The 19,446-nt window shown below is 40.6% G+C and overlaps 2 protein-coding genes across 6 annotated transcripts in view; both read right to left on the bottom strand.

Annotated features, from left to right (window-relative positions):
• The window catches only part of prx (periaxin), a 33,585-nt gene extending 31,743 nt beyond the window's left edge, over window positions 1-1,842 (bottom strand). The window contains exon 1 of the mRNA XM_088345630.1: window positions 1,721-1,842. Within this exon, the coding sequence (XP_088201756.1) occupies window positions 1,721-1,778 (58 nt within the window). The 5' untranslated portion in view covers window positions 1,779-1,842. The remainder of the gene's footprint in view (window positions 1-1,720) is intronic.
• Window positions 1,843-6,767: 4,925 nt separating this feature from the next.
• pld3 (phospholipase D family member 3) lies at window positions 6,768-17,943 on the bottom strand. Of its 5 annotated transcripts, none has more exons than XM_088346305.1 (12): window positions 17,861-17,943; window positions 16,898-16,979; window positions 16,497-16,547; window positions 16,262-16,416; window positions 14,770-14,953; window positions 14,586-14,703; window positions 13,305-13,432; window positions 11,485-11,682; window positions 11,275-11,414; window positions 9,602-9,767; window positions 9,423-9,522; window positions 6,768-7,208 (listed from the first exon to the last, which is right to left on the bottom strand). In XM_088346305.1, the coding sequence occupies exons 2-12, from the start codon at window positions 16,922-16,924 to the stop codon at window positions 7,021-7,023; spliced, it is 1,455 nt and encodes a 484-aa protein (XP_088202431.1). In that variant the 5' UTR covers window positions 16,925-16,979; window positions 17,861-17,943; the 3' UTR covers window positions 6,768-7,020. The 5 variants fall into 5 exon arrangements, with proteins under 5 accessions (XP_088202431.1, XP_088202430.1, XP_088202433.1 ...); XM_088346304.1 differs by having other exon boundaries at window positions 17,770-17,937; XM_088346307.1 differs by lacking the exon at window positions 16,497-16,547.
• Between the last annotated feature and the right edge of the window lie 1,503 nt (window positions 17,944-19,446).

Raw genomic sequence — 19,446 nt, 5'->3', positions numbered from 1 at the left:
CCACATTAGAAAAGACATATACATTTCTTGACCTATGACTTTTTTTTTTTAGTAACAAATATTATGTTCTGATAGTTTAGGTACTTTTGGCTAGTTTTCAATGTTTTTTTTTTCACTGAATAAAGTTTTTTGCTCTAAATGTTACACAGTCTTTATACATGTATTTGAAGTCATTTTGCATGGCTGCCGATTGCATTTTATGAGAAAGTTCGCGAGATAACATCTGTGTCATTTGAGTTGATATACCCAAGATGGATTGGGGAATTTTAGTATAGTATCATTTAGGGTAGGTAACTATGTCAGAGAGTGAATTTATTTATTTATTTAGTTTTGATATTGGACACCTGCAAAGAAGATTTCATAGGACACCTGTTCGTTATTTTGACTGTTATTGTGAACTGTTGTTTGTTGTTTTGACCATTACAGTATTATCATGTTGCTGTAATTTGATTCACACACACGTTAGGGCTGATCTGGATTTGTAACCTAAGATATAGAGGGTGCCATAAGAACCGGTTGGAATTTCTTATTTGAAGGCTTCTTTCCCTGTCCTCTTTGTAAATTCAAAATTCCTTAATGTCTTCCTTCCTTATTTTGGGTGTCTACTAAAGTCTGAATATATCAGGTAGGGAACTTTCTATGAGACTTATAGTTTTATCCTTTTTAGTCCACAAAAATGTATTTAATCAACAGGATTATTTACCAACTTCCGCAGGCCTGCAGCTGTGTTGAATGAAGAGGACATGGAAAAAATGTAGGATTATGGCCTTCATTCGGTTCCTTAGCTTTGGATTAAATCATGATGCGGAGATTTTCTAAGAGTGGATTCTGGTTGGATCTTGTGTTCATAGTGTAATGTTCATGGGATGGCTCCAGTAAAGTGTTATGGTGTATTTTGAGAATTTATTAAGAGAAAAACAAATGTGGATAATTTGATTTCTGTTGGGATGGAATGGTGATTTTGTTGAAACACAGCTATTGTAATATCTATTTGATCCATAAAGGAAGGATTTTCAATTATTAATCAATAACTTTGACTCTTGGCTTGGATGTTGTTCAAGCAATAGGTAGTCCCATTGTTTAGCCAGCCTTTGTTTGACGATTACTCTTTTGGACGTAAACCAGCAAAGACTGTATTGTCTGCAGCCTGGTCGTCCTGGAAGTGGGATTACCTGATGTGGACCCTTTATCAAGGTTCCTTAATTCTCCTTATAATGAGTTTTTTTTTTAGTTTTTATTTGGCCGTGTGTAGGTTTTAGATCAGGGGATGTTATAATGGTAACCTGTGCAGCCCTTTGAGACTTTTTATGATTAAGGGCTATACAAATAAATGTGATTTGAGGGGATTATGATAACTAAGCTATTTAATTACGTATTACAAGTAAGAATCTAGACAAATTATCAAGCCAAAGTAAAGACTATTTCACATGTCTGTTGAAATTCTTCATAGTTTTCAAAACAGACTGTTTCAAGCCCTTATGGCATGGTTGGTCCAACAAGGTAAAACCTTTAGAAATTTGTTGTGCAATCCAGATTTCTCCAGTTTTGACAACAAATAGATAGCAATCACCATCAAACACCTGAATATTTAACTTTTCAGCGTCATTGATCGATCTGGCTTTACAAATTGGCTCATAGGTCATCTCCAAGGTGACAATATCTCTTTGATGGTACTCAAATAGCGTTGAGTCCATCACGACCAAAGGTTATTTATCCTGACCTGCAGTAGAGGGAGGTGTCCAGGTGACTCGGAATATTCCACGGAGACACTCACACATGGTCCGCAGAAGGATGCCACTGGAGCACACCAACACAGCAGCCAGCACTCGGGGGTCTCGAGGTGGAGGCGATCCCGCGGTGGCTTTGACGCTTTGGGGCCAACACAACAGTTACGCTCTCGGTGTGGCTCACGCCGGGCGATGGAAGATGGGAGGGAGTCCAATGCAAAACCCAACTTTGCATCCACGTCAACTGTGTTTGCGTGTGCATAGACAGCACAGAATAGGCGTGCATTAGCAGTCGAGGACAGTCAGCATTTTGCAGTGTCCGTGCAAAGCTCTCATTGTTGTTTTCGTTGGAGGCTTTAGCAAAGGCCGTTGTTGTTGGGCTTAGTCAGGGCTGCAAGTTGGATGAAAGACTGACCCCCAGCACTAAGCACAAAGCTCAGAGTGTTGATTACTGCGGCATCAGAGCACCTTTTTAATCAACACATTTTTCTACATTGGTGACCTGAGAAGACCCGCAGCTGAAATAGGTCCAGTTTGGTTTGGACAACAATTAGCAAGCTAGAAAGTCATTTGAGAACCAGGCCACCTAGTGGATAGGTTAATGTAATTCATATTACATGAGATTATAAATATAGTATAGTATGCGTTTCCTTCCTTTCAAGCCTTAATTAAGCCTTTTTTTGGTCCACCATGGCTCTTTCAATATTTAGGGTTGCCAACCCGAGTTATATTTTAAGACTGATGTGTTTACACTAGTTTACCAATCTGCAGAAGACGAGTAGAATACAAAATAGACCCTCTTCTGTATTTTACTCGGAGAAAAAATGTAATTAAAAAAACACAATATTGGTCCTAATAATAAGCAAAAATATGTCAACTATCATAAAAACATGCATTCTTTAAATACACGTAGCTTGAAGAATGTGTACATCACAGCCGTTTGCGTCTGTATCGCGGGTAAAATTTTGCGTTTTTTTTTTTTGCTCGTGGTTGCCCGCGATGGAAAATGCGCTAAATTGGCCAACCCGCTGTTCATCGGTGGTATGCCCGCAAAACAGACGCCGGCGATTGTTCCGCTTCCTCATCGCGTCATTTCCGCGTCATGCATCCCCTCGCTACTACAACCACTTTTACCTCGTTTTATCTCACTTTTAGGGAATTTAATCAAGTCAAGTCATTTTTATTTGTATAGCCCTAAATCACAAAGAGTCTCAAAGGGCTTCACAGATTATTACACTATATTACACAGACTATTTTTCAGCCGACGAGAAGAGTAGGTTATTCATATGCTATGGAGTAGAAGTGAGTTTTAAGTTTAGATTTAAACATTTCCACTGAGGTTGCAGATCGGATCTCAGGGGGAAGAGCATTCCACAGCACCGGTGCCCGGATGGAGAACGCTCTCGAACCAGCAGAACACTTCTTTGCTCTTGGGATCACCAGAAGACCGGCACTCTCAGATCGTAGGCTTCGGACCGGGACGTAGGGGCAAATCAGATCTGAAAGATAAGAGGGAGCAAGTCCATGTATGATTTTGTACAATACTAAGAGAACCATGAAATCACATCTATGGCTAACTGGGAGCCAATGCAGGTTAGCCAAAATCGGTGTTATGTTATCGTACTTTTTTGTCCTAGTTAAAAGCCTCGCTGCGGCATTTTGTACCAGCTGAAGTGACTTGATTCTAGACTTCGGGAGACCAGAGAGTAGTGCATTACAGTAATCGAGACGGGAGGTGACAAACGCATGAATTATAATTTCCGCATCAGACTGAGACAGTATTGAACGGATTTTAGCAATGTTACGAAGATGGAAGAAAGCGGTTCTAGTAATTTTCTTTACATGCATTTCAAAGGATAGATCAGGGTCAAATATGACACCTAAATTTTTAACTGAGTCACTCTGTGTGATGTGACATTTGTCAATGTTCACAGCAGTTTTTGAGAATATATCACGGCATTTAGATGGACCAATGACTAACATTTCGGTCTTTTCAGAGTTAAGACGCAAGAAATTGAGTGACATCCACTCTTTTATCTCAATGAGGCAGGCCTCCAAATTTCCACAGTTTAGTGTGGAAGATTCCTCCAACGGAAGATATAGTTGAGTGTCGTCTGCGTAGCAGTGGAAGCTGATATTGTACTCGCGAATAATATCACCTAATGGAAGCATGTAAATACTGAAAAGAAGGGGGCCAAGCACTGAACCCTGCGGAAGACCGCAGGTAACATTAAAGGGCTCAGATGTCATTTCACCATATTTAACACAGTGCGTCCTATCTGAGAGGTAGGATCTGAACCACGAGAGGACGGTTCCTGAGAGACCAATCCATTTTTCCAACCGTTCTAGTAGGAAATTGTGGTGCACTGTGTCAAAAGCAGCACTAAGATCCAGCAGCAGCAAAAGTGATGAAGCGCCAGAATCCATGGCCAGTAGGAGATCATTTGTTACCTTGATCAGAGCTGTCCAAGTAGAGTGGTTAGCCCTGAATCCTGATTGCATGGATTCAAAAAGGTTATTCTCGGATATGAAAACATTTAGCTGCTGTGCCACTACTTTTTCAAGTACTTTAGAGAGGAAAGGTAGGTTTGACACAGGTCTATAATTACTTAAGATTTCTGGATCAAGGTTGGGTCGTTTCAGTGTGGGTTTAATAACGGCGGACTTAAAAGCTGCTGGAACTACACCTGAGGAGAGTGATATGTTTATAATATTTAGAACTGAAGGTCCAAGGACGCCAAAAAGACTTTTAGTAACCAAAACCACTTCGTCTTGCATTTGTTGGGAATGTAATACAACTTAAACCATTCCGTCTTTGTATTTGTTGTGAATGTAATCGAACGATAATGCACGCCGTATACAAATCACTTTTGAGCAGGTAACATGTTTATTTTGCCTTTTTCTATTCAAATCGCTCGTATTGAAACTGTTATGCACTCTACCATAAAGCTTATTTCTGCATAATAAGCTTTACGGTAGAGTGCATAACAGTTCTCAAAAGTGATTTATTTACGGTGTACATTACCGTTCGATTACGTTCACAACAAAAACAAAGACGGAATGGTTTATGTTGTATTACATTCCCAACAAATGCAAGACGAAGTGGATTTGGTTATATGTTCGCCATTACATTCCCTAAAAGTGAGATAAAACGAGGTAAAAGTGGTTGTAGTAACGAGGGGATGCAAATCTCGGCGGGGATGCATTTCTCGGCATAACACTGGGCTGTAGAAATCATAACCGCTCAAGACACAGTCCCGTGAAGATCAAGATTTCAAGCTATGGCACCGAAGAAGCCATCTCTCATCTCATCTCATTAGCCGTACCGCTTATCCTCAGTAGGGTCGCGGGGGGCTGGAGCCCATCCCAGCAATCATCGGGCAGTGGGCAGGGGACACCCTGAACTGGTTGCCAGCCAATCGCAGGGCACACAGGGACAGACAACTCATTCGCTCATTCACACCTAGGGACAATTTGGACCGGCCAATTCACCTGAAATGCATGTCTTTGGAATGTGGGAGGAAACCGGAGTGCCCGGTGGAAACCCATTTTGTTATGAAATGAATAGAAATGTTAAGAAATAAAAATGGATTAAGACGAGGTCACTACGGTGACGGGGATCCATGTCCACCCCTTGACGTCTCGAGCACAACTGACGTGTGCTCGGCAAATTGCGCTGTATATACGCGGAGAAAGGCGTTTGACCGTCACACGCGTAACACGCTAATTTCACGTAATAACACCGCAATACAGGCGCAGAACATGCTATGACCGTGCTCCACCCACGATTACCCGCTGAAATTTCGCGCCCTACCCATGTGTAACCACGCCCTGGCCGCGGCCAGAGCACGTCGTTCCGCGTCATTACCTCGTGTGCCGCCCGCGGTTAACACGAGGTCTAAAGTTTTGAGCAGCGCAAAACTTTTTCGCGCGGCCGACCGCGTGTGAATTTCCGACCGCGTGTAAAGCACTGCTGTATCTCGTCTATATGGCGATCTCAAAGCGTCCAACATCGTCTGCTTCACGGTCAGAAATTTCTGGTCGTGATTCAGACGCAAACGTCTGTGTGACCGGGCCCTAAGGCTCACCTAGAGAGCTGACATTGTTGTCCGCCATCTTGCTGCTAATAGTACTCTCAAAAACTTTGTGAAAGGCTGGGGAAGAAAACAATAAAAAAAAAAAAAAAGTGGTTAGTGCGTCCGAGGCACAGTTCTGAGGTCATGAGATTGAATCCTCCTGTGCGGAGTTTGCATGTTCTCTCCGTGGTTGCATGGGTTTCCACCGGGCACTCTGGTTTCCTCCCACATTCCAAAAACATGCATTTTAGGTTAATGGACTGGTCCAAATTGGCCCAAGGTGTGAATGAGCGAGTGATTTGTCCGTCTCTGTGGGCCGTGCGACTGGCTGGCAACCGGTTCCCCTTCCCACTGCCCGAAGATAGCTGTAACAGGCTCTAGCAACCCCGCGACCCTGCTGAGGGATAAGCGATGCGGATAATGGATGGATGAAAAATGGTGCGGTTTGGACTTTGAGTCTCCGTAGTTTGCATTCTCCCTTGTGCTTTGTAGAATTTGTTTTCGGTTGCACTTTTTTACAATACGGTCATATAAAGCAGTCAAATTATTTCACTGTGTCCCTTTAAGTATCTGTGTCCCTTTGAAAACTTGCTTTATGTTGCTGTAGGGACAACTAAGTGGCCTTAAAAATACATTTCAGTTCGGGACTGTTCATAACACATTGCTATTGTTTTTCTTGTGGCAGAAAATTAAATAGTGAATCAATAACTGATTACACTCATTCTGTTCATTATGGCTGGCAGTTTTTCTTATTTGAACCTGGGCAAGTTGAAATACAGTATTACTTTACTGGGATAATGGTGGAGGCATTTTTTCAAGTTGAGTACTAAGAGCCCCTAGTGAAGTTCGTTCTGTTCGTGACATTTAAAAATACTGTATTAACTTCAGTTAGCCTCTTTGTACAAAACTGAAGTTGCAATGACAATATCCATCATACACAGACACAAAACCAATAGCGGATATATTCCATTGGTGGCAAGTGATCAGTAAGTTCCTTTAAATTATGATATCATGTATCAACAACACACAGCAGAATCTAGAAAAACAAACAAAACAGCTCAAGTTCCTCCATTAGATGAGTTATAACGTGACAATTTCCTATGTTGACATCATGATGATGTTTCAAGTTTTTAAAAGTAGATTTCCTTGATTTAAAAATGTTCCTCCGTATCTGCAGCATTGGATTTTTGACAAAGTACATTTCTATAACATGTGAACTAACAGACACTTTTGATATCTGTGTTCTGCGCGAGAGCGATACTGTAGTTGGAATTCCAATCTCTCTCGAAAATGTCCCTCAGTTGTGATTGAACGCTGGGCTTCAGTGATGAGGATCCTGTTTGGTTGACCACCAGGGCAGAGCCTGCCGTGTTCACGAAGTAGTCGCCGGACCAATTGGATGTACCTGAAGGAATTAAAGCTAATTTAATATGTTAACAAAGAAAAAAACTCACACATTAGGATAATTTGCCAAAAAGGGCTATCCCACTAAGGGGCAAATACTTGTGTTGCTTGCTTCTGTGGATTTTACATCAAGATCCCTTCAAGGTTAAAAGGCTCCTTGTATGTTTTATTTTTTTCCTTTTGTGGTTTTGTATTTAACAGTTCAATACAAAACAAGATGAATTTTTAAAACATAGGCTCACTGGATCAAATAAAGGAGTGAAGAAGGTACAGAGTGTTGAGGGGTTCATTTTTTTCATTGAAAATGTTTTTCTGGAGATCTGGGCTCTGTTTACATGATTTATTCGCATTTTCCCTTTTGTTGGTCTTAAAATTCTGGACAAGGATAAAGATCAACCCCGCCCAAAAAATCAATGTTTTTAGAGTTTATATTAATAATTGAAATAATTTTATTCAGATTCAGATCTACTTTATTGTCATTCTAGTACACGTGTATACAGAACGAAATGTCGATGCATCTGACCCCCACAGTTTCCTTGAATGTACAGATATAAATAATGTTGTATTGTATTTTGGCTACGTGTAGTATTTTACCATAGTGCCGATAGTGCAAGAAGAGTAGCTAACCAGATGTGCAATATGGGCAGTCAGGTTAACAAGTCAGGTACACAGTAACATTAACACTGTAACAATAACGCTGTAATTACAATAGTGCAGAGAGCAATGTGCAAGGAGTGGCAAGCTATAAAAAAAAACTGCCAGTAGTGCAAAAGTCAGATTAGCAGCCGTTTAGATTTAAGTTAACTATATGTTAGGTTGACCATTTAACAGTCTAATGGCCAGGGGGACTAGACTATTGCGGAGCCTGGTGGTCCTGCACCGCACACTGCAGTACCTCTTCCCAGAGGCTAGCAGAGTGAACAGTCCATGATGGGGGTGAGAGGGGTCCCCGGTAATGTTTTTTGCATGGGATAGGCAGTGCTTCTGGCCAATGTCCTGAATGGAGGGAAGTGTAGTCCCTATTATTTTCTCTGCTGTCCTCGTTACCCTCCTCACACTACCCCAGTCGGTAGCGCTGCAGCCTCCACACCACACAGAGATACAGCTGGTCAGGATACTCTCTATGGTGCCCCTGTAGAATGTAATGAGGGAGGGTGGGGGCAGGTGGGCTCTCCTCATCCTCCGCAGGAAGTACAGGCGCTGCTGTGCCCTCTTAACCAGTGATGCAGTGTTTACGGACCAGGTGAGTTTGTTTGTAATGTGCACCCCTAGGAACTTGATACTGCTGACAACCTCCACAGCCTTGTTGTTGATGCAAAGTGGGGCATGGTTGGGCTGGTTTTTCCTAAAGTCGACAATGATCTCTTTAGTTTTGTCGACATTCAGGACCAGGCTGTTGTCCCTGCACCAGCCCACCAACTGCTCCACCTCCTCTCTGTAGGCCAGGTCGTTGTCATCCCTGATGAGGCCCACCACTGTTGTGTCGTCAGCATACTTCACGATGTGGTTTGTGGCGGACCTAGGGACGCAGTCGTGTGTCATCAAGGTGAACAGCAAGGGGCTTAGGACGCAGCCTTGGGGGGAGCCCGTGCTGAGGTAGATGACATCTGAACTGTTCTGACCTATCCGCACTGATTGGGGTCTGTCACAGAGGAAGTCCAGCAGCCAGTTCCGCAGGGGGGTGTTGAAACCCAGGAGTCTCATCTTGTCTACCAGATGTTGTGGGATGATGGTGTTGAATGCTGAACTGAAGTCCAGGAACAGCATCCGCACATGGGTGTTCTTCTCCTCTAGATGTGTCAGGCTCAGGTGAAGCGCAGAGGAGATGGCATCCCTGGTGGAGCGGTTTGTCCTGTAGGCAAACTGAAAGGGGTCACTGGAGGTGATGTGCTCTTTAACCAGTCTCTCAAAGCACAAATGTTGCAAATGTATTCATTCCACAATTTATTTTAGTGCCTCAGAGCACTCAAAAATCATATCGCTGATTATTTGTGCTACTTGGAAAATTTGGTTCAAATTTTGGACCATAAAACATAGCCAATTTTACTCATTTCTTTTTTTTAATTATTCCTTTTTTGCAATTTTATTTTGGAATCCACTTCTGCTCCGTCCATCTCATTTAGCCTAACCTTGAGTCTCTTTAACCTCACTGCAATTTTTCAGACATCAATTCCTTGATAAGTCAAGTTAGCTAACATTAACATTCAAGTCTTACCAATATATGCAACCTGGTCTGTCACCATGTACTTGTTGTGGTTGACCCTGGCGTAGGGGATGTGTTTCTGCTCGGCGCTTGTAGGAATCACGAAGAGTCGCTGTTGTCGAGAGAGAAAATGTGGCCTTTTTGAGCTTGTGGCAAACACCGATTACTCATCGGAAATTGAGGCTACTCACTACTTGGATGTCTAGCTTGCTCTTTGGGTCATTAATTGACGCTAGCGACTTTAGAAAGGGGAACATTGCAGGAGGGGTACTGGACCAGCAGCTGATCAGCAGTCGCACTTGCACATGTTTTTCATAGGCCACCCGGCGCAGTTGGGTATCAATGTCTGCCCAATACCTGCAGTAATTTCACATTAAACAGGTTAGTTTGGTTTACTTGTACTTCATACCACCTAGCTCAGGAGTCAGGAACCTTTTTGGCTAAGTTTACACTGCAGATTTTAAGGCTCATACCCGTTTTTTGGATGGAATCCGATGTATTTATGAGATTGTTTACATTTGCAGCTAAATACTACTTGAATGCGATCTCCTGTGACTTCTATGAGTCCCCTTTGTGAACACGAAATGCACTCATTGTTTGCAGAGGTACTCATGGATGCTAACAGCATAGCATATTTAGCAATTTAAAAGTTATTGTGCTATCGGAGGCTGAACAGAGTTGTTCTCCCAAATAATAACTAAATCCCAAACATCACTTTCCCTCTGTTGAAAACTTTCCGTGTTTGTCATCCACCATGGTTGTTGATTTCTTCGCTTTCTCCTGCCTCATTAAATGCAGAATAGTGACAAACAAGTCGCGTTAATGCGTCTCTTTTGTTCACACAGTAGTCGCATTGCAAAAGATGTATCGGATTTAGGGCCAACATATGGAAGTGGTCTTGGTCTGGTGTAAAAAAAGCGGATATGTGCCGTTCAGACGGATTTTGGCAGATTGGATTCAGGTCGCGTTTGTGCAAAAAAATTAATTTTCCTGCACTGTGAACCTAGTCTTTGACTCAGAGAGCCATAAAATCAAATATTTGGATTTTTTCAGAGAGAGCCACACGATATATTTTATGACGAAATTCAACAAAGCAGGCTTACCTGACCTCCAGACCAAAGCTAATTCATTAGTGCATTTTATATCACTGTGTGATGTTTGATGATTTCATAAAATCTATGAAGTAATAATGCCATAGCCTTGCTCCCATATCAACATAAAACTCACGGAAAATTTGTTTCCCTCCTGCAGTTAATAAAGATGATTTGGGATTTTTTTGTCCATTGCGCAGATTTGTTTCATAACAATGTCACTTAATACCGAGAAGCATATGTATGTATTTATCTTCAGCTATGTGGGGTGGTCACAGTTCTAACATAGGGAATGGAGTGGTCATTATTCGTCCCCAACTCTGTTTTATTGATGCAAATCTTTGACGTCTTAAAAATGTGCAAATCTTGGTCTTAAAAGTCCCCATGAAAATCTTTGATCATTTATCATTTTTTTCCATAACTTGCAAAAATTAAAGGATACACTTGGTAAAATATCCAGGAAATGGTAAAAGATAGACATCTTACTCGCATGTGTATTATGATTCATATCCTTGGCTAAGAGACTGAAAAAAATCACAATGACATTTCTCCTCACCAGCCTAAAGGTAAAAAACAGCTCTTCTGCTGCTAGTGGTAGAAACACCACATTACACCCCCGGCCTTAATGCATTAAAAGAGTGCATTTCATCTCCAAGCCACATGTACTCACGAAAGGAGCCACACCTGGCTTGCGAGCCATGCATTTCCGACCCCTGGCCTAGCTTCTCTAAATTCTTCGCAACAACAACTGGCGCGACTGTAGCCCGTTTCACCTTTTAGGATGTGAGAATTCAATGGAGGGCATGTAGTTCATGACAGCAATATAGATGAATTTCTGGGCACTCTCCATCACATTCAGGATAGACTCCAGATCAGATGTCCTACCGGTAGCGCAAAAGGACTGGGGAGAACTCTAATGAAGCAGAAAATGTTAGTGTAACAAATACCAACAGGAAATTTAGATTGTAGGCAACATTACTCACCGTCAAGTAGACACGAGATGGGGTGTTGTTAAGTTGCAGCTGGAGTGGCGTTTCTTTGTTAAAGAGGGTGGAGAAGCTAGAGGGCCAAGGAGAAGGAATCGATTCGCTCTCCCCCAAGAACCAGTAGGCTTCAAAGATCTTTCCCAGGTCCGAGGCCAGGCAGCTGCAATTGTACACCACCACGCCCAACTCCTTCACCTGAAAATCACATTCAAACCTCAATTCATTGAGTCAGTGTTACTAATACTTGAATTTCATTATAAAATGGCGCTTTGAGTATATAACGAATTTCTTCTTTGGACATTATAAAAACTAAAAGATCTCAAAATCCAAAACTATTCAAAAAATGTAAATAAAGAAATAAACAAGTCCACCTCTCTTTTAATATTACAACTGAAATGGAATACAGTGGCCACCAACATACGAGATTAATTTGTTCCCAAATCGAGCTCGAAATTTTGAATTTTTTGTATCTCGGCGAATTTTCACCATAAGAAAGACCTGAAAACCAATTAATCGGGTCCCAGCCTCCCAAAAGCATCCATGTGAACCCTACATAGCTATAAAACACATCTTCCTGATCAATAAAAATACATTCAAATAGTAACTAAACAAAGTTACACAATAAGATAAATAAAAGTATATTAACCATATTAAATACGAGTTTATAATGTGGTCTTCATTTTATTTTGTCCTTTTAGCTGGACTCACAACACTTTCACTGTCTAAAGGTCTTGAAGAAAAACATATCCAAGGAGATTTGTTTCTGCCTTCCCTTTCAAAGACTAGGTTCACACTGCAGAGCTCAAAGCTCAATTCCGATTTTTTTTTTTTTTTTTGGTAAAATCCACTATTTTTGTGAGATCGTTCACATTTCCAACTAAATGCGACTTAAACTACTGTGTGCAGAAGAGGACACGTGACGTCATACAAATTAGGATCACGTTTGCTGATGTACTCATGGAAGTTGATGGTGGAGCATTGTCCCCCGAAAATATTAATTAAATCCAAAACCATTGAATGTTCTGTGTGGTGGGATTTGAATGTAAATATTGTTATTTACCACTAAAAGATACTATAGCTTTAAAAACAATCTCCTCTGCTTTTTCACAACAGTGACATTGAGCAACATGTTGTGAATCAGGTTGTATGCGATGTTAGATGTTCCGTGAGTAACAAAATAAACAGGTGTTCATCTTCCATGAATGTGTAAATTCATGACAATCCATGTTTTCGTCCACCGTGGTTGTTTATTTGTCCACTTTCTCTCTCCTCGTTGAACGCAGATTAGTGACGTCTGCCGCTGTTGATGGTGTGCAGGTCGCATGAATGTGTCCTTGAACGTTCACACAGAAGTCGCCTCCCCAAAAATCGAATATAGATCGGCTTTAGGACCACATATGAAAGTGGCCCCATCTGGTGTGAAAAAAATCGGATATGTGCCGTTCAGATGGACTTTCACTGATCGGATACAGGTTGGGTAAAAATAAATAAATAAATCTGATTCCCCGGTAGTGTGAACCTAGCCAAGATGTTACGGAACTGCATATGGAAATTGTCATTAAAAAGAGCTGTAGGATCACCAGTTGCTTCTTTTTCTCAAAGTTTTGAGCTGTCTTTAGTGGTAGCATCTAGAAATTCTTGTAAATCGGATTTTTCTTGTATTTTAGGCAAGGTTTTTGCTCGAAAGACATCTGAAATGTCTTGTATCTCGAATTGTACAGGGGCCACTGTATAACAATTCACACATAAGCCAGAGCATCTTTAAAGAAAAACACTGCCACCTTCTGTAAGCAACCGTAGAATTATAAACTGTGTACCTGCGTGAGAGATCTCCAGTCCATGTTTGCGCTTCCAATATAAATATGTTTCTTGTCCACCACCCAGAATTTGGTGTGCAGAACCCCTCTGGTCAGCTCTTTCATCTTCACCATCCTAATGACTGCCCCTAACGCAAGCAAACATAAATCTTACATTTTGTAAGAATGAAATGGGTCACTTTAGATACAGTTTGGGCCAACTTGGTGGCAAAATTGGGTTAAAAAATAATTGCCAGGCCCCTGGACCTCGAGACTGATCAAATTTTCCTCATTTGCATTTATAATTACACATTATTTTTATTTTTATATTTGTTTTGCAATAAATTTGATCTATTGAATTCTTGATGAAACACTCAGAATTAAAACGAAATAATAAATAAGCCCTGTTTTAAGCACTTAATTTGATATTTAGTTTTGTAGTATTTCTGTGGCATTTTGCAGTATTCTGTAGGGAGACTAGTATTTCTGTTGTACTTTCGTATAATTTTTGTAGTATTACTGTCGTAGTATCTCTGTAGTATGACTGTGGCAGTATTTTTGTATCAAGTATTACTGTAATAGTATTGTAGAATTCCTGTAGTATTTTCTTTTCCAGAATAAAAGCAAAATAATATCAGCTACCCGTTTTTAAGCACTCAATTTGATATTTAGTTTTTATATTTAGTTGCAGTATTACTGTAGCATTTTGTAGTATGCTTAATTGTTACGGTTGTAGTATATTTCTTTAAGTATTTTTGTTGTACTTCTGTCACATGTATAGTTTACCTACTCCTAGTTTAGATCACAATACAGTACAGTTGTAGGATGGATAATACATATACTACACAGCAAATCAATAATACTTGACTGGTTATTGTTATGATTTTTATATTCCAGGGATCCATCAATCTAATTATATACTGAAGTCACATGCGCCTAGTGGGAGGTGGATAGAGTCAAGAACACACTCCCATTCACCAAACATTCATTCCCCTTCACTCCTCCCAACCTGACACCGAACATTAAGCCCACAACACAAGGGGTTGGTTGCTGTGCCATGCAACCCTTCATCAACAGAGAGGCGCGACAGCAGTTCACCCCCTCCACATCATATGCGCCGATATCAGTTATTCTTTATTATCCTTTGCCATTCACATCTATTCCTGGCACACACTCTCGCATCCATTAGATTAACCTCACATAAAGAGCACGTTTCACCCCACACTTCTATCTATCCATTCCAGGGATGGCTAACTTAAAATTATTTTGATTTTATAATATATTGATTTAGGTAGCAGTCACCTGAAGCATTGAGACGCTTAAGGTCTTCTGTTGGCTGACTTCCTTGCGGCGCGCTGACAGCAATGCGGACTGATATGGACCCCGAAAGCTCGGCCAGGTTCTTCAGAATGTTTTCCCCCTGCACTCACGTGCACAAAGTATGAGAAAAAGAAAAAAAATTGCAGATAAAAATTAAAGTTCACACCTGATCTGCAGTGGGCTCATGGGTGCCTGTGTCTTTGTTGGTGAGCGTCCAGTAGAAGGAGGCAATGTCCAAGCTACTGCGGGCCTGGATAATCAGCTGCAACCAGGCCTGGTAGATGGAACCGTGAGACGGATCGCTGGAGTTGAACCACACACCCTCTGGGATGCTCTCGACCAGGGAGATCCTGAGGCATTAAAAAAACAAGAGAGATCATGTACTTTTTTCTACCTTAATCATTATGCTTTACTGGACTGTTCTTCATTAAAATAAAACATTTTAAAACATTAATTACAGGTTTTACAAATGTCAGATTCCCTTGTTTTTCTTGAAAGTAGTACTTAAGGGACACTGTATTATATTTGACCACTAGATGTCACTGTATTGTCTAGCAGAACCGAAAACAAATGCTGCAAAGTACTAACAAGAATAAAAACTATGGAGACCTCAAGTGATCAGACAGCACCCTTTGCAGGACAAAGACTAGGAACCCTCCCGTGGTGTCCTGCGAAGGGCTCTCTCCCGGGGGAGCCTTACGAATCCAACTCAGTCCACTCAGACTCGCTCTCTCTTTCTTTCTTTGTCCTCTCTACTTCTTAGTCTCTCCTTTTCTCTCTTCCCCCTTTACACTCTTGTCTCTCATTTTCTCTATCCCTCTTTCCTACTCTCTCCCCACCTCTTTCACTCTCTTTTACCCCTTTTGCATTTTACTCTGTCTGTCTTTCTCTCTTTCTATCTGTCCCTCTCTTCTACTCTCCTCTCTCTGTTCTACTTAGGGCGGGCGACTTCGAGAGCAACCCTGGCCCCCAGTCCAAATGCCAGTGGTGCTTTCGAACCATTCGCTGCGACCACACCCCAATCACCTGTACTACTTGCCCACGGGGCTTCCATAAATCATGCACCGGCCTGTCCGAACGTACTAAGGACTTTAGAGGCTTAGTCTGCTTGGTTTGCTTGGGTCGCACCCCGTCAGGCCTGGCGGCACAGGACAGTCGCAGCCCCCTCTCCTTCGGAGAACTACGGAGCCTCCCACGAGCGAGTCTGGCGCTACTATGGATTACCTTAGGCGCCTTGAGTGACTCAACGACGACGACGACAGCACCCTTTAACTTGACATTTACTTCCCTAACCGTTGGGTCCCCGTAGCAGCAAGATGGATGACAATTTTTCAGTAAGGCTCATGTCATGTAAAATAAATCCAAATTTCTCAACCTAAGAGTATTTAAAAATGCATGATTATAGGATAGTTCATGTAATTTTGCTTATCATTCAAATAGATTTTTTGGGGGAATGTGATGTTTTTTCCACTAAGGGTGCAAAATAATATACAATGTCCCTTTAAATTTTTTTTTTTTCATTTTGACAGTAAAATTATTTCTAAAAACCCTACTTTCCTAAGTTTGCTCTTGTTTCAAAATGAATTCAAATGAAGTTTCAATGCATTGTACCAAGAAATATTTGCTAAACTAATAACATTGTAGCCCAGTTTTCTTACTGGCAGGGGTCCTTGCAAGTCTCCAGGGCAAGCCGCATTTTACTGCCTATTGTGGGCATCACCGTGGAAGCGGCTGGTGCTAAAAGGTTGTAGAGCGCCGTGGCGGCGAGTAGCAAAGAGGCGATGGAAGCAGCCGAAAGCAGGCAGCAGGAGTACTGTCAGAAGCGAGGCCAAATATTTTATTGTTAGGTAACCTTGGAACAGGTAATACTGTATATGCCTTATTGTGGCATACCGTTTGAGCTTTGTCATTCGAGCCTGGCCGCCTGCTACCGACATCAGCCAACTGAAGAACAAAAGTGAAGCATTGATGATACAGAGTAGTTCAGTTCATCCAGAATGAACAGATTTAACGATGCCTTTTTAAAAAGGAATGCAAATATTTTCAGAAACCAACTCCAGGGAAAACAAGTGTGCATGCTTGGAGGGTTTCATTTCTAAGATTAAGTCAGAAAAGGTGATTAACACTAAACTCGCAGTTGGCTAACAAAAAGGCGATCACATTTTTGACGTAGTTCTTGGCTTTTAAAACTATTTACCTCGACCATGTAGGGGAAAAAACACATAAAAGTTTTGAAGATGAATGTCAGAGCTGACTTGCAAAAGTTGTAACAAGAAATTATTTATGTCTCATACCTTCTCATATGGGATGTTGATTTTCATTGTTCTTTTAGGAGAAAGCACAATGCCGATGCTTCAAATGAAGTCAGATCTTGTCCTTAAAAATTGGAAAAGAGATAAGCACAATTTTGATGATTCAAATGAAGTCAGATCTTGTCTCTAAAAATGGAGAGAAAAAAATCAGGCTGGTGTAAACAATCACAATCACGCGCTCACACTCACACATGCACAAAGAGAGAATTCCAGTTTTCCTTTCACTTTGAACGCTATTGTGTTCAATAGAACTACCAACAAAACGCAATTTTATGAAGAATTTATTGAGCGATTGCAAGAAACACAGACTTGAATGTGAACAAGACTTTCCCTATTTAGTTCGACTTGAGCTGATGACGTCATTTATTAGCATATTTGGTATTGGAGTAATCCAAAAGTACTTGAAAGTAATGCAGTTAAAGTAACCCTACCTAACCCTGTTTAGAATTATCACATGCTTTTTTTTTTCTTTTTTTGCTCATTTACTGCATGTCCATGGATTGCGTTCATACTTCAGCGAACCTATTTTTGTTTCACCGGGATTTAAATACTTTTGCGTTTTCTAATTTCAGATTTTTGCTTTTACGTCAAAACATTTTTGATTCCTAACAATTATAGGAAATGTTTTTTTCCTGTTTAAGTTATATAATATATTATTGTTCTTCCTCTTAAAAAAAGTGGGAAAAAACGGTGTGTGGTGCATTTTAAACTTTAGAGATACACCTTATGCGAAACACAAATTATTTGGTGAAAAAGAACTACAATATTTCAATTTATTCCAATGAAGGCTGCTTGTTTTGCTGAGCCGACGATAGTAACGTCGCATAAAAACTGTAAAAACTAGTTTGACGCACCTGTTCTCAAACTTTCCTTTTCCGCGAATTCCACAACGAGCCTCACTCATTTCACATCACATAAAATGTCAATAAAAGCCATTGCTATTACCAGAACGTATTAAAAAAACAAAGAATATGGGTCATAACAGTCAGCGAGTGATTCTCCTTCAGACTGTTCAGTTTCAGAGGCAGTCATGTGATAGGAATTAGCCAATAAGAGATAAGGACAGTCATGTGACGCACGATGGGGCGAGACGTATTTATGCAGTTTTTAAACATTCTGCTAGATGTCGCTGTTGTCAAGGCAGACAAACGGGGACTAAAACGAGCTCCTGTTCTAGTTGTCTTTATTGATCCCAATCCGAGACTACCTGTCTCCATTTTTAAGCACAAATGTCCAATTGCATGCAACTCAATACTTTTGAAGCATAGACCCACTAGAGCAGCGTTTTTCAACCAGTCTGCGACAGTCAATGTTGGGCAGGTTACTTAAAAAAAGTAACTAGTTATAGTGACTTACTACTTCTTCCAAAACTTATCTGAGTTAGTAACTCAATTACTGTATAGTAAAAGTAACCAGTTAGAGGAAGCTACGGAAAGTAACTATTTCTGTTACTTTAAAAATATGTTGTGTGTCAAAGAATTAGAAATTTTGTGAGCAAATAGGTAGCACTGCGGTGACGTCTTTGACCGGAGTTTACTTAAAGAGATGGGAATTCCAACTATTTTTAGAGAACCGTTCTTTTTTTTCCCCAGCTTGGTCCTTTTTAGTGAAGACCAAAAGGCTCTTCGGGTTGTTTTTGTGGCTTTATTCCCTACATTTTTAATCATTATGTAACATTAGGAATGGAATGACTCAAAAAGGGGGAAGATAATAAAAGAATAATGGGGAAAAATACATTAACAAAAGGAAAAGGAGATAAAAGAACAAATTCTAAACGTTACATTTTTTATATAAACACATTAATACTAAAAAACAAAAGACATCTAAATACAAAAGATTTTTAACCTTTTTTATGCTCAACAAATTCAGGGTCAAGAACACAGAATCCCCCAAAAGTGCAATATTGACCAATCGCAAGAGAAAAAGGGCGTCTAGCAGGGAACCAGTTGTTGATTGGTGGGGAGCAGGTTCCCTTCGTTCACTTCTAAGAGCCGGTTTATAGAGACGTTTCATTTGTTAACGACACAAGTCGGGCGCTGTCAAATATAGGGCTCTCATTTTTTGCCAATCAGCTCTCATCCGCCCTTTCTTTCGGCGCAGGAGTAAATGCTATATGCTAGCCTATATTTTGAATGGTGACGTGATCAGAAAAGACGCGATGTAAAAGACTTAGAGGAGACGAGAAAATCACACTCCTAAAACATCGTTTTCGGGACACTCCGCCAAAGTAACGCACCGCTTTTGACCATCTGTAATGATAACAGCGTTGTAACGGCTAAAAAGTAATTAGTTAGATTACCCCTCTGGTGAACAAATTATTGCAGTTACATAACAACATTATTTATAATGGCCATATTCCCATTACAGGCCATAGGACATTGCCCATTCTTATTTTTTGAAAAATAGCATGCAATTTTATAGTATCTTTGCTATCTTCCAGCCTTAACATTCATCCATATCAGTAGATGTCATCAGATTATACCTATTTTATTTTTATATATTAATTATCTCCTCATGAAGTATAGTACATT

Source organism: Urocampus carinirostris, chromosome 10, assembly GCF_059441175.1.
Source record: "Urocampus carinirostris isolate Australia breed hairy pipefish chromosome 10, RoL_Ucar_1.0, whole genome shotgun sequence".
Taxonomy (NCBI): Eukaryota; Metazoa; Chordata; class Actinopteri; order Syngnathiformes; family Syngnathidae; genus Urocampus; species Urocampus carinirostris.
This window is presented reverse-complemented; position numbering and strand designations above follow the sequence as displayed.

Excerpts from the sequence above, each read along its gene's own strand:
- pld3 (XM_088346305.1), bottom strand. The coding sequence starts at position 16,924 with ATGAAAATCAACATCCCATATGAGAAG. Across the intron at positions 16,417-16,496 it reads CGAATGACAAAGCTCAAACG|TACTCCTGCTGCCTGCTTTC; the intron begins GTATGCCACAAT and ends CGCTTCTGACAG. Across the intron at positions 11,683-13,304 it reads ACTGGAGATCTCTCACGCAG|GTGAAGGAGTTGGGCGTGGT; the intron begins GTACACAGTTTA and ends TGTGATTTTCAG.